General features: G+C 45.0%; 4 protein-coding genes across 6 annotated transcripts; 2 read left to right on the top strand and 2 right to left on the bottom strand.

Annotated features, from left to right (window-relative positions):
* Positions 1-35: 35 nt before the first annotated feature.
* Positions 36-7406, top strand: LOC6627942 (hydroxylysine kinase). Of its 3 annotated transcripts, none has more exons than XM_070209127.1 (4): positions 36-174; positions 2038-2415; positions 6150-6274; positions 6360-7406. In XM_070209127.1, the coding sequence occupies exons 2-4, from the start codon at positions 2066-2068 to the stop codon at positions 7190-7192; spliced, it is 1308 nt and encodes a 435-aa protein (XP_070065228.1). In that variant the 5' UTR covers positions 36-174; positions 2038-2065; the 3' UTR covers positions 7193-7406. The 3 variants fall into 3 exon arrangements, with proteins under 3 accessions (XP_070065228.1, XP_015028507.1, XP_002052667.1); XM_015173021.3 differs by having other exon boundaries at positions 49-208; XM_002052631.4 differs by lacking the exon at positions 36-174 and adding an exon at positions 1567-1696.
* On the bottom strand, positions 3399-6051 carry tos (Exonuclease tos). The gene is made up of 2 exons (XM_002052632.4): positions 5101-6051; positions 3399-5041 (listed from the first exon to the last, which is right to left on the bottom strand). Exons 1-2 carry the CDS (start codon positions 5902-5904, stop codon positions 3905-3907), a joined length of 1941 nt encoding a protein of 646 aa, XP_002052668.1. The 5' UTR covers positions 5905-6051; the 3' UTR covers positions 3399-3904.
* A 1008-nt stretch (positions 7407-8414) lies between the features above and the next one.
* On the bottom strand, positions 8415-12686 carry msl-1 (male-specific lethal 1). The gene is made up of 2 exons (XM_032438600.2): positions 11289-12686; positions 8415-11224 (listed from the first exon to the last, which is right to left on the bottom strand). Exons 1-2 carry the CDS (start codon positions 12483-12485, stop codon positions 8816-8818), a joined length of 3606 nt encoding a protein of 1201 aa, XP_032294491.1. The 5' UTR covers positions 12486-12686; the 3' UTR covers positions 8415-8815.
* A 188-nt stretch (positions 12687-12874) lies between these two features.
* LOC6628339 (protein TIPIN homolog) lies at positions 12875-14190 on the top strand. The gene has a single exon (XM_002052634.4). The coding sequence runs from the start codon at positions 12875-12877 to the stop codon at positions 14111-14113; it is 1239 nt and encodes a 412-aa protein (XP_002052670.4). The 3' UTR covers positions 14114-14190.
* The last annotated feature ends 18 nt before the right edge of the window (positions 14191-14208 follow it).

Raw genomic sequence — 14208 nt, 5'->3', positions numbered from 1 at the left:
AAACGATTTATGTTTATTGCGCCGCTAAACACACAAATTATGAATTGTGCAACAACTGTATGCCAGCCCCTCACGCGTTCTCTACACATTCAAAGCCAGCGCTTAGGCTGTGCTCACCGTTGTATCGAGCCAAAAACTAAACGTTAGTTTAATTTGACCAGTTGTACGAAACAGGTGCGTGTTTTGCTTGCCGAAACGTGAATTATAAGTACGTACTTGAAACTTCTATATTGTTGCTAACTAATTTTCATAATTAACAATCAGCTGTGCTTATTGGCATGTGCGTGCGTGCGTTTATTGTGTTTCTTGTACGTATGTATGTATGCACATGTATCTATGTGCGTGCGTATGTGCATATGTATGTGCGCCTGCCCAGTGGCAAATGCAGCGCAGTGCAAGTGCTACAATGCGGCGTATGAGCAACAAAACTGCATTAGAGTCAAGGTCAGCGGCTAGCTCGCTCATTCATTCAGTTTTTAAAGCGGCAACGGAAAAACTTTAACAATTATTATATAATTGTTCACACATATTAACGCATTTATAATGAGTTCTCTTTCTCTCTCTCTATCTCTGTCTTTGCCATTCATTCAAGCAGCACTTAAAATGCGCATTACTCCCTCTACACTAAAAAAAAAGATAGAAAATAAGAAAGTGTTCTAGTTGGGAGTGTCCGATTAGAAGATACCCTGTAGCCAGCTATATATTTATGCAAGACAGCTGTATTTTAAATTTCCTTTCAGTGCATAAAACTGAAATTTAAATATGTGAATATATTTTTAATCAATAATACATAGATATGTAAATTATTAGATCAAAGAAGTAGAAGTATCTTATGGCTCATTCTGCTTCATTAGGTACAGGGTATAAGAAGCAATTAAATAAACATATTGCACAATTGTTTGTTCAATACAACTTGTAGACTAGTTTATTTTACAGCTCAATTGAGTTTGTTTTGTCTGGCAATTGCCAGCACTTGATAGTTGCTGATTTATACTATCTGAATGGCAACTAGGGCGTCCTAATCGCTTGCAAGCCAATCTATACGATTTATACATATGTATGTACACATATAAATGCAGGGTATTAATATGTAGAGTACATTGATTAACGTTGAGTTCATTTAATTGGGTGCGAGCACGACTTAAGGTTTGTTTATTTTGCGTCCCGGTTGGGCAGTGTTGATAAACAAAAAATAAAAGAAAGTAGAGAAAAAAAAGAGAGGGTATTAAAAAATGAAGTCCCTGGGCTAAGGAGAGGGAAGCAGGGAGCCGGGTAACAGTGTAGCCGCGTCGCAATCAAATTGTAAACATTAAAAGGTTATAAAAAATTAAATAAATAACAAAAATTAGCTGGGTAAACGAAACAGGCGCGGCACACACACACGCACACACACGCACACATACACACGCACGCACACGCAGTACAGTAAGATATGAAGATGTTTACGTCGACGTCGACGCCGACGACGAACTCGTTTCAATTGAAGCGCTGCGTCCCCGCGTCGTCCCCCAATCTGAAATTCAATTCATTTCGCTTCTGAGCGCAAAACCGAGCACATTTCGATCGTGCCAACATCATCGCGTGTATTCTGATCTGTTGCTATATACGACTTCTTTTTTTTTTTGTTTCATACTCTGTTCACAAAGTGATAAAAGGCATATTAGTTGTAACTTGGAATCTCAACTATACAAAAATTGTAAGCGATCGGTTTCAGATGATAAATAGATTCTGTTGAGCTGCTCGAAAGATGCAACCACATTTATTGCCGTCGTCTTCAGCCCTCACAATTGTCACAGTTTTAAAGCTCTGTCTTACAGTTTTGCAGCCACTGTTCCTATAGACCAGCTAGCTCTGCCTTGCCCTGGCTTAAACTGTAACGGTATCAGCCTTACAGTTTTAGAGCCTTGCTTCTTATTTTTTGAAGCCAAGACTTTTCGTCCTGTTTTTGCACTGTGAACAGAGTATTCTGCAGTCAATGGCAGCCGACTGGCACGTTCTGAAATACTTTTTATTTTTTGTCGTTGCATTCCGATAAAGACAACAACAACAACAATTGGAACCCAAAATGGAGCAATGGAACAATGTGGAGCTGACGAGCATTACCAAAAAGTCGTACACACTGAATCACGACTACGATGGCGCCGAGAGGCTTAACAAGGGCAACGAGACGACGGGCACGGCGGGCACGGAGGTCACGGCAACGGCAACAAATGGAAATGGCAATGGCAACGGCAACGGCAACGTCAGCAATCCGCCCGAGAGCAATGTTGTGCTGCAGCCCGGCTCGGATATCAAGCCCAAAATGCAGCCGGAGCATGTGGAGCCGCTGGTGCGACGTCTCTACGGCATCACCATCAGCGAGCTGAAGGAGCTGAATGCCTACGATGATCGCAACTATCTGATACAGGAAGATTGGTGAGTGGCAAAAAGAGAATCTGTATTCGGCAAGCCGAATATTAAATACCCTTGCAAAAACTCTGTTTCCAATCGAGGGTTCCTAGTGGAGCTATGCGACATTTTAGCTGAGCTGCAAAAGATGACGCTGCTTCGCTTCACGATTCGAACCATTTCCCTGTTTTTCTATTCGGTTCTTAATTTATTTTTTTATTTATTTATTTTCATTCGATTTTAAATTCTTAATTGCCCGCTGTACTGAAAATATTGCAACTCGTAAATATTTTCATATACAAATTGCGGGCTATATTTGATTCCTGCCCAAAAATCTCATTTACCAAAGATGATTAGATAAATGTTTTAAAGGGCCTACCTCCTAAGTTTTTTAGCCAAACCTGTTTGAAAAAGTTAACCAAAAACTAGCTTAAATATTTTTGAACTGTATATCTCTAAATCTCTAGTTCTCAAAACCTTAGAGATAAACTAACATAAAATAAATATGTACGAGAGTTAAGCTGTCTCTAGTTCTTAAATCTGTCTAGGCATCTTCTAAGGAGACGTAGAATCGGAGGAGTCCGAATACGAAGGTCTCATCCAATCAATCTCTCAGATCGCTTTATATAATCCCCCTATCTCAAAACCTTAGAGATATACTCCCGAGAGATATATGCGAGCGTCATATATGTCGATTTGGATGTCTCTTGCTCTCAAAAAAGAGTATTAATAAATCGATTTTTATAGTTTCTACTTCGAGACCTCCAATCAAAATGTCTCTAGCTCTTCTTGATGCTACGTAAAATAGATTACCTTTATGTGTTCTGAGATGCTTTCTTCTGCCAATTAGATACGTTACCACAAAACCTTATACTTATTCCAACAACTCTCAATGGGTTCGACTTATATATAAATACTCTTTCGTATCGGAACCACCTCCTCGTACAAAATATATCGTCACAAAAGACTATAATAATATACTCTGTTAGAGTATAAAAACACAAAAGATAAATGTTTGCTCTAAGTGCCGAGGGGGGGTCTCTAAACACACACACACACACACATTTTAGTTTATTTATAGCTAGATATTAATTAAAGTTAGTAAGTCGTGCGGGGGCCAATTGAGCTTGACGCAGTTGCGGCCTCTGTTGTTGTTGTTGTCGGTCACCTTGACAGCAGCCTCTTTTGTTATCTGGAGACGGGCTAACTTTTGGCTGGCGCATCTCTTTGAGATCATATGACAGCGCACTTTATTTAATAACAACACGTATCCGACTGCAGATCCTAACCTTAGCTTACCTAGATATTATTTCTAGGGAGTCAAAGATTTAAAGCCCTTCGAGCAGCATGGAAATAGCTCTATGCCAGATTTCAGGTTTACTTAGTGAATATTTAAAATGGGGCAGTATTATGCATGCATAGCCTTAGTCTTTAAATAGTTAATTAATAAATATTTTAAACATAATGCCAACAATTAACGTAAAAAAAAAAGGAAAAAACTTAGGTCTATGGCAGCTTATTTGAGAACGCTTCGTTTTTGAAATCCAAACGCGCTGAGCTTGGTTTGATTGTCGCCGAGTGAGGCGGACTTCGTCTTCTTCTTCGTTTTTGGCTTGGACAGACCCACGCGGCGGGCGCTTGTCGCCAGTTTTAGTTGGGGCTTGGCGGGCAGCGCAGCCTCTTGACTGCTCGGCAGCGTTGCGCTTTGCGAGCTGGTGTCCTCGTCCGAGCCGGAGGAGGCTAGCAAAACGATGTCGTCGTCGTTGTGATTGTTGTTGTTGGCATCGTTTACAGCTGCTGCACTTGTTGTGGACTCCAGTTCCAGTTCCTGTTGTGTCTTTTTTTCGGCAACCACCTTTGGCTCCGGATGTGGCTCTGGCGTTTGCGCGCTGAAGAAGCGACTGCGCACCTCCACCTGCGGCTGTTCCTCCGCAAAAATGCTGCGCTTCAGCGCATTCACACGCTTCGTCTCTGGTCTGACTGGCTCTTCGGCTGACCTCAGCGGACTGACTAGACGCAGCAGTGATGCATTTTCACACACTGCCGACGGAAGCTGCGTTGTCTCCCTCGCAAACGGATTGTGGCGACTTTTACTCTGCACGGGCGATGGCGGCGGCGTAGAGTTGCTGCTGCTTCTGCTCGGACTGCGCTTGCGTTTACCCTTGAAGCTGTACAAGCTGAACAGCTCGGCCTCTGTGTGCTTCGCCTGCTCTTGGCGCTGATTGGCCTCAATTTCGGACTGGATGGTCTGGCCAACGAAGTCCACCTTCTTGAAGAAGAGCGCGCATGTTGTGGGTCTTGGCTGCGTCGCCAGCTCCACTTCTTGTGCATTGTTGAACTGCGCTTGCCATATACTTTTGTGCTTGGTGCGTTTAATGTGCTTTGCTGACGTTGTCTTCGAGTCAGTCGCTTTGTCCGGATGCCAATTGTCCAAACTCTTGAGCGTAAAGGGATTTAGGTTGCCCAACGCCAGATGAAGTGCCTTTTCGCTATCCGCCAGCAATGAGCCCGCATTGCTGCAGTGGCCTTCCTCGGTTTCATGATCTTCCAGAGCGCTCAGTCTTTCCATGCGTCGCTCCAGCGGATTGTAGATGTACATGTGCTTGAAAGTGGCCTCCGCCTTCATGAAATTCTCTATGTAAGCATCATCCACCTGACGAATATTTAAGAACTACAATCTGAAATAAGTCTCATTTGATGCTCCGCACTCACCTCCAGATTACGCATGTTGAGATATTGTGGGATTTTCTTCAATGCTATGCGCATATCGTCCTGTTCCGTTTTAAGCATAAACTTGCATGCCTTAGCCAGGCCAATGCCCGGCAACGAGTCCAGATAGTCGCAGCCGGACAGTATGCACATGCGCCGAAATTTATCGAACCGATAGCGCTCCTTGGTACAGCCCATGGCCAGGTGAAACTTCTCGGCCTCGACCAGCAGGCCGGCACCATTCAGGTCCAGCTTAAAGATTATTTTCTGTGCACCGAACAGCGTCAGATCCGAGTCCTCTGTAACTATATACTGTGCAATGCCCGCCTTGTTGAGCCAGGCCATTTGTGCGTCCGCCTCGTAGGGCGCCACAATGCAGTCAATGTGTCTCATGCGACACTCCTGGATGAGACGCAGCGCCATCTCGTGTGTGACATCCACACAGCGCCGCATTTGGGAGCGTGCCTCATCGGTGCGACCCAGTCGCAACAGTTCCATGGCGCGTTTTTTACTTTGCTGGCGCGATTCGCGGCGCCGTTGTTCGGTGAGCGCCTTGGCCGGCAAATGTTGGCCATCGAACACCAAAATGGGCTTAATATTGTAGGAGAGCAGCATGAGCACATATTTCAGGCAATACTGCACATAAAGATCCGTATCCTCGCCGCGGGCAAGTTTGTCGGCGCAGCTGAAGACACCTTTGTGCAGCCAACAGTAGGTGTCCACGGCAACGGTGCTGCCGCTCAGATCCTTCAAGTGCATCTTGGCCGACGCCTTCTCCAGAAAAGGTATCAGCCCGGTTATGCCCATCACAAACGCTTAATTACTAATTATTAATATTGAATGTAAACAAATCACAGCTCTAGAAGCAACAAAATCAGCCCCAATGATTCCCGCCAAAAAAAATCGTGCTTCTTCATGTCCGCTGCCATTCACCACGAATGTGGTGGTTATTTGGCGCCATCTTTACAATGTTTACCAACACTGCAAATTATTTTATTTTAAAAAGTTTTAAAAAACGCTTTTTGTTTATCTTTAAATATATATTTGTTTAGCAATGTTAAGAATCCGCTGATTGTGTCGCACAGCGTTCATGGTTATGTGCTGAAAATTCTCAACGCTTTGGATTCAAAAAAGGAGGAATTTGTGGACGCCCAAAATCAACTGCTGCTCTACTTGGGTTAATATAAAATTATAAAAACAAAATACATATTGACACAAGTGTTTACATTATTAACCATATATTTGTTTTATATGCACTACAGCCAAACAGCACGTGCATTGTCCCCGACCCATCGCCAATGCACGTGGCAAATATTATTCTGTGGAACAGATCGGTGGCAATGCACATGTGGTACGCCTTTTGGAGTTTATTCCTGGAAAAATGTTCCACGAGGTGCCGGTGACCAAAAATTTGCTCTACCAGAGCGGCGAATATTTGGCCAAGTTGGATCGTGCGCTAAAGAACTTTACGCACAAGGCCTACGATACGCACAAGACGCTCTGGATGCTGCAGTCGGTGCCACAGTTACGTGATTTTCTTTACGCTCTCGAGGATCACCAGCGCAGGGCGCTGTGTGAGGAAATCATCGATGCATTCGAGTCAAAAGTGCTGGGCGTGCTGTCCACAATGGAACTGCAGATCATACACGGCGATTACAACGAACAGAATATTGTGGTCAATGCGCCGACGGCAGACACCGAGCGTCCAGATTCGTATCGGGTCTCAGGAGTCATCGATTTTGGTGACACCAGCCGTTCGCCGCTGATCTTCGAGCTGGGCATTGCCATGAGCTACATGATGTTGCAAGCCAAGGATTTGGCCAGTGGCGGCATCTTTCTAGCCGGCTACACCAGCATCCAGTCAATTAGCGCCGCGGATCGTGACTATCTAAAGTATTGTGTGGCCGCACGGCTCGCCCAGAGTCTCATCATGGGCGCCTACACGCACACGCTGCATCCGAGCAATGATTATGTGCTGGTCACCCAGGCACAGGGCTGGCTGCTTCTCGAGCAGCTCTGGCGCGAGAGTATGGACTCAATTGATGAACTATGGGCGACTACGGCACACCAGTATCTCACACAGAGCACCAAATAGGCCCAGAGCTGAATCCTTCCGTCCGCAACTAAACTTTGGTCAATTAGTATTTTCAATTATGCGCGAAAAACAAAAACAAACAAACTTTCCAGGTTTTTGTATTGAAAATTTCGCATTTTACTTTATTTGTATATGTATTATTATTATTATTATTATTATATATAAACTTTCATAATTTACATTAAAACTTGTTAAACAGTTAAATGTACAAATACATTTGATGTGGTGTTCATAGTTTCTGGGAAGATTTGCTTTTGTTAACGTGTTCGTTTAGCGCTTTATTGCAATTAATTTAGTGGAGCTGCGGCAAATTGAACTAATTAACAGCTACGTTAATTACAATCTATTTTAATTGTTATCTTATACAAAGTAAAATTGCAAGGCAAATGTTATTTGCAATAAACATGCGCATCGAGCGAATTGCTGTGTACAAATTTCAAGAATACAAAATATATATTGCTAGGTTTTAATTTATTTATACATATATATATATATAGATATATGCTATATAGTCACGCGTCTACTTAGGCTAGTTAATTTAGGTTCTTAAGAGCTACAATTTACAGGGTATGTGCCAGCGTGCCAAAAGCCGCCAATCTAGTTGCCCTGCAAAACGTTGCACACGGCGAGATATGGAGATATATATTCATATTCATATATATATATATCTGCTATTGACGCGCCACAAATCAAATATATTGAGACATTTTAACTTGAGTTTTTTTCTTTCTCATTTTATTGCTTGTAAATCAAGTTTTTGTGGGTTCTCTTCTCTCAAAATGAAACAAGAGTCTGTATTGTTGTTGTTGTTTTTTTTTCCAAATTATAATTAAACAAAAATATGTATAATATGTATTTGTTTGCATACGTAGAACCATGGCTTTCACAAAATGCAGACCAAATGTTTTATCCCAGTCAAATGACGATCAGACTTCGATTTGTGTTCAAACAACACACACATAATAAAATCTATGAAATTTATCCAGTACACACACACTACAAGCTTCACACACAAATATATACCTGAGTAACGAATTTCTCAAACTACACACACACACACGCACACCCTAACCAGCCTGCATTTGTCGAAGAACCACGGATCTTTATAACAAATTATAAATACACTCGGTTTTGCACAGTAAAAATAGAAGAAAAAAAAATGGTTTTCTTAAATAAATCATATACATAGGATTTGCAGCAAAGAAAGCTTTTGAAGTCTACAATTTTCATTTTGTTAAAGCCAAACCAAACTTTTCTGCGGTTTTTTTTTGCTCTTATCAATTCAGAATTAAGCTGAGATGTTTTGTTTGTTGTTGTTGTTGTTTTTTTGACTGTATATATAAATATTTAACATAAGTTTTGTTTACGTCCTTTGAAACAAGCTCAGACTGAACGTTCCGAGCTTGTTCTACACTTTAAAGTCTCTAGAAACTAACGACTGTTATTATTTATTGTTACAAATTAGGTTTAATAAAAAAAAAGGGGGTTTAAAAAAAAATTAGATATAGATATATATATATGTATATATAAATATATATCAGCATCATGCAACGTCAATGTGTGGGCTTTAGCAGGCATGTGGCATGTGGCATGCGGCATGCGGCATCTGCTGCTGCTGCGAGCCTAACGTCTCCGCTGACGTTTGCGTCGCTTGAGGAACACATACGATGAATTCATCTCCTGATGTCGCGCCTCGGCGGCGGTTGTGGGCAGCTTTTTGCTGGCCAACGTCGCCACGGGCGCAGCCTGCGCCTTGGCTCGGGCATCCGCTGTCGGCGCATGTACCGCATCCAGCCAGGGCAGCGAGAAGTGTTCGGATTCCGGTTTCAGGTTAATCATATTCTCACCAAACGCCTGGACAGGCACTTCGGTAACGAACTGTATGCCCTCAATATCCTCGGGCAGCGGATAGAAGGTAGACGTTGGCAGTGGATCGAGCGGTATCAACACCTCATCCTGATTGTGACGCAAACGTAACGCCTCGCTGCGCATCTGTTCCCGTAAGTAGCGTGCATCGCGCTTCTTGCGCTCAATCTCATCCCGGACATACTTCTCGTGGCGACGCACAAAGTCCGCATCGCTGAGCGGCTCTGTGCCTTTGGAATCCGCAGAGCGTGTTATATGCACCACCTTCCATTTGGGTATCTCCAGACTGGGATTGTCGGCGAGCAGCTCATCGGCCTCCTCCAGAAAGAATTCATTGTCACAATGAAACTCTTGATCCTCCCAGGAGCGTGTCGTATATGGCTGCAGCGATGTGCGGAATTTCGAGTTGTTTCTCGTGCTGCCCAAGCGCTTGTTGTTGTCGCTAGTGTTCGTGTTGTTGTTGTTGGTGTTGCTGCTGCTGTTGTTGTTGCTGCTGCTGCTATTGCTGCTGCTGCCGACGCTGCTGATGGACTGCGGTGTCAGCGGCGTTTGGATCATTGTTACGGTTGTTACCGATGTTACTCTTGTTAATGTTATACTATTGTTGTTGTTGTTGTTGCTGCTGCTGCTATTGTTGTTGTTGCTGCTGTTGTTGTTGTTGTTGTTGTTCACCAGCTTCAGCTTGGGCGATGCCGCATTTGTTGGTGAGGGCGCGGGTGTTATTGTGGCGCTCGTCTGCGCTATGGGTGGATATATGAGGTTGGTATTGCTGCCCGTCTGCATGGGCGACTTTTTGAGCCGCACCAGCGGCAATTGTTGCTGCTGGTTTTGCAGTCGCTGTTGCTGCTTTTGCAAATGTTCGTGTAGTTTGCGCATCGTCTCCTCTTCGATGTTGGGCTCCTCTGTTTGCGCTACTGTCTGTTTTTGCTCCTGCTTTTCGCGTTGTTTACGCTCCCGTTCCGTTTGCTTTTCCTGCTCCCGCTCCGGCTGCTGTTCCAGCTGTTTTTGTGTCCCCTTATGACGTGCACGCTCGACGTTTTGTTTACGATCGCCGTGTTTTTTACGCTCCTTTTGATGAGTGCGCTTTTTCAGCTGATCCTTTTTCTGATCACGCTTCTTCGACCGTTGCCGCTCTACCTGCTGCGGATCACGCTCCAGCTTCTGATCCTGCTTTAACTGCTTTTTGCGCTTCTTTAGCTGATTCCGCTTCCGGTGTTTCTCGCGTTCCACCTGCTGTTCCCGTTCCACCTGCTGTTCGCTTTCCAGCTGTTGCTTGCTCTCCAACTGCTGGTCCCGCTCCAGCTGCTCCTCGCACTCCTTTAGCTGCTCCCGCTCCAGCTGTTGCTCGCGTTTGGCCAGCTCTTCCTGCTCCTTTTGCTGCTCCCGTTCCAGCTTCTGTTCACGCTCCCGCTCCAGCTGCTGTTCCAGCTCATCCTCCCGCTGCTTTTCCAGCTCACGCTCTTGCTGCTCTTCCAGCTCACGCTCTTGTTGCTCTTCCAGTTCACGCTCTTTCTGCTGTTCCAGCTCACGCTCTTTCTGCTGTTCCAGCTCACGCTCTTGCTGCTCTTCCAGCTCATGCTCCCGCTGCTGTTCCAGCTCACGCTCTCGCTGCTCTTGCAGCTCACGCTCTCGTTCCCTCTGCTCTTCCTGCTCCCGCTCCTGCTCTCGCTTCCTCTGCTCTTCCTGATCTCGCTCCCGCTCTCTCTGCGCTTCCTGCTCCTTCTCTTGTTGCCTTTCCTGCTCCCGTTGCTGCAGCGTTGGCTTGGCCAATATCGCTTTATCATTTGCTGTTGCTGCATTCTGTGTCCCCGTTGGCGGCTGCTTCACTGATTTACCCAACATTCGCTCCTTCTTTGTGGCTTCCAGTTGCGACTTGGTTGCTTGATGATTGGCTACAGCTTTAGTCGGCGTCGCTGGCAACCTTAATTTGCGTGGCTTTGTTGCTAATTCGTCCACATTTGATTTGATTGACGCCTGTTTTGTGTTGGGTTCCCTTAGTGCATTTTGCAGCTTTGTGTGGATCGGTTCATCACATTTTTGCACTTGGAATAACGAATTATCAATATCGTCATCTGTGAATTGTGTTGTATGTTGTGTAGGAGGCGTTGCAATGAGTTTTTGCTGCTGCTCTTCCAGCTCCATCTGGCTGTCCAACTCTGCATGCCACTGAAAAAGAAGAGCGAATCGGGTTTAAGGAATAGATTCTTTTGTGGCTATAACAAAAGCTTACCAGTCGCTGTTCCTCCTCCGCATCTGCTTCCTGCTGCCAGAGATTATCCGCATCGCAATTGTTAACAATTTCGTGCTCCATCTCGACTTCCTCTTCGTAGATGTGTCCATTATTAATGTTATCATTATCTTCGGCAGTCTCCTCGGCGCCTAGCTCCTCCTCGGCGCCAATAATTGTTTCAGTCACTATTTCCATTTCATGCGTATCGAGCGCATCGTGATAGATATGCTCCTCTTCCTCGTCCACTTCCACCTCCAGCTCTTCCTCCTCGCCAATGTCCATGTGTGTGTGCAACTCATCTTCGTCTAGCTGCAATTGCAATTGCTCCTGCTCCTGCTGCTGTTTCTCTCTTTCGTCTTCCTGTTGTTGCACCTCCTCCTCCTCATGTTCCTGCTGTTGCTCCTGCTCCTCCTCTTGATGCACACGGTGCAAGAAAAACGTTCTCACCTTTTTGCCGCCATTGAACTCGCCGCGCACCTTACTATTCTCAAAAGCAGGTGTCGTAGGCGGCAAATCTGTTACAGACGTAACTAACACGTTTTGTGTCTGCTTTAAATGTGTCCCATGTTTATAGCCATGCAGCACCGTCTCCTTTGGGACAAAGTCCGGTGTCTGCGTTTGTTTATCCGCACAACATTGTGATTTCAGTTTGGGCTGTCCATCAGTATCGTTAGCCGACCGCTTCATATGTCTACGGAATTCTTTGCGCAGATCCTCAATGGTTAGGCTAAGTTTGGCTATCTGCTGCATCTGCTCCTGGTTCTGGGCGAGCAACGTTTTGATGCGTCCATTTTTATCCTCCAGTTCTTTCTCTTTGTCCAATATGCTTTCGGTCTGATCCTGCATAACATTCAGATGGAGCACAATCATCCGCTTCAAATTATTGTTCTCCACTATCAATGTGACCACATCCGAGCCGTTATTGGCGTTTCCACAATCCGGCGGCAACGGTGCTGGGTCCAACCAACCGCCACCGCACCCGCCACCACCTCTGACATTTGTGGGCTGCTGCGGCGGTGGCGGGGGCTTGTAATAGTTATTGCCATTATTGTTGTAGCTGTTGTAGCCATGATTGGGGTGTGTGTAGTTATTGTAGGGCTGCTGATAGGCGGATCTTGGTGCATGTTGGCCGTAGTTTTGTTGATCCACATAACCACCTCTCTGTTGGTTCATTGGCCGTTTGAAACGCTTATCCATTTCACAGTCACACACGACACACACGCTCTATTATTATTATTGTTTACAGAAAGTTGTTCATAGTGTTTGGTCGTGTTTTGTTTTCGGCTTGCGCCTATTCACCACGGCACGCCAAATTTTGACAGCCGCAGCTGATGGACTAACACAGTAAAATGCGTAAAACCGTTTTATTCACCACACTCTTAATTTTTCTGCTATCGCTTTTTCCCAGAAAAATGCGTTTTCGCAACAATTTAGCGTATTAATTACATTGACGTTATGGCATGTGGCAGTAACTTTTAGTTTATTTGCTATGTTAAAACTTTATAAATACTTCTTTTACTTGCTTTTGCTGTTTTTAAGTTTTATGCGGATAATGTAAACTCGCCCGAAAAAAGCATTTTAGAAGTATGGCGTTGTTGGTGTTGCCAGGCTACACAATGGCAGGGTTGCTAAATAGCGCCACGCTGCCAACTGCTAATTTTCACCACTTGCTATTGTTTGCCAAATTTGGTCTACTGCTCAAAACATTGTACAAATATTTCCATTTATTATTCTTAACAACAAATAATTGTAATTCGACAGCAGCCAAGCACAAAAATTATGTAACAAAGAGGCGTAATCCAAGACGCGAGTTGGCATCACATGTGCACATTCGCTGTGAATGGCAGCACATAGAAGCAGAAAAATGGCGGCAATTCAGCTTGTATTTCTGGACTCTACGGTGGTGGCTTTGTGGACTTCAATATTCCGCGATGACATCCATATTTGGTGAGGATGGGGTTGATGACCTGTTCAATGACAACATTGGCATCGAGAACGATCAGTTACCCAGTGATGGCGAGGTGGATGCCGGCGAAAAACTGTTCGGTGACGACGAGGATGCTGCAGATGCGGCTGGCGAAGGTGAACAGGAAGCCGTCAAGGTAGAGCCTAAAAAGCGTGCTGTGCGAAATCCACGGCCACGGCTCACTGTGGACACACTGCGCGGACCACGCGGCTTGCACACGATCGAAAACTATTTCAAGGACATTAAATACAAGGGCAAGGGGCATGAAAAGGCCGACTTGGACGAGATCTTGCGCCGCTTGCAGCACTGGGGCCATCGTATGTATCCAAACTACACGTTTGACGATGTGCTTAACAACATCGAACGTTTGGGAAATAAGAAGCCACTGCAGGTTCACATGGCACGATATCGCCTGAATCAGCTGGAGGAGCTGTTGGACCATGACGGCGAACTGCAGGACAATGCCGATGATGAAGACAACGATGCCGCCGCCGAGCCTTTTGATGAATTTGATGCCCTCTTGGGCGAACAAATTGCCATGTCTAAACTGGCGCCGCGGACGCCAGCGGTCAATCGTCGCAGCTTGTCCACGACAAGCAGTGCACTAGTGACGCCATCATTTTCACGCAATGCTATTGTATCCACACCATATTCCGTGGCTGTGCCCGCGATAGCTGACGACGACAGCATCAGCGATTATGGACAACCCTTGCCGCCATCGCAGCCCGCTACGCCGGCAACAAAAAGTGGTCAATTATCCGCCGAACAGATGGCGCGCATTGCAGAGAATCGCCGCCTGGCACAGGAGCGACTACGCGCTAAGCAAATGGAGGCCAGTGCAGCTGCAGAAGTTACATAGTGAAACAAGGATATTCTTCAAAAAGAAATTGTTATTTATTGTAGATTAAGAAATAAATTAAGATTCGTATAGAAGGATTTTACAGTCGTCTATAT

Source organism: Drosophila virilis, chromosome 4 (genome assembly GCF_030788295.1).
Source record: "Drosophila virilis strain 15010-1051.87 chromosome 4, Dvir_AGI_RSII-ME, whole genome shotgun sequence".
Lineage (NCBI taxonomy): Eukaryota > Metazoa > Arthropoda > Insecta > Diptera > Drosophilidae > Drosophila > Drosophila virilis.
This window is presented reverse-complemented; position numbering and strand designations above follow the sequence as displayed.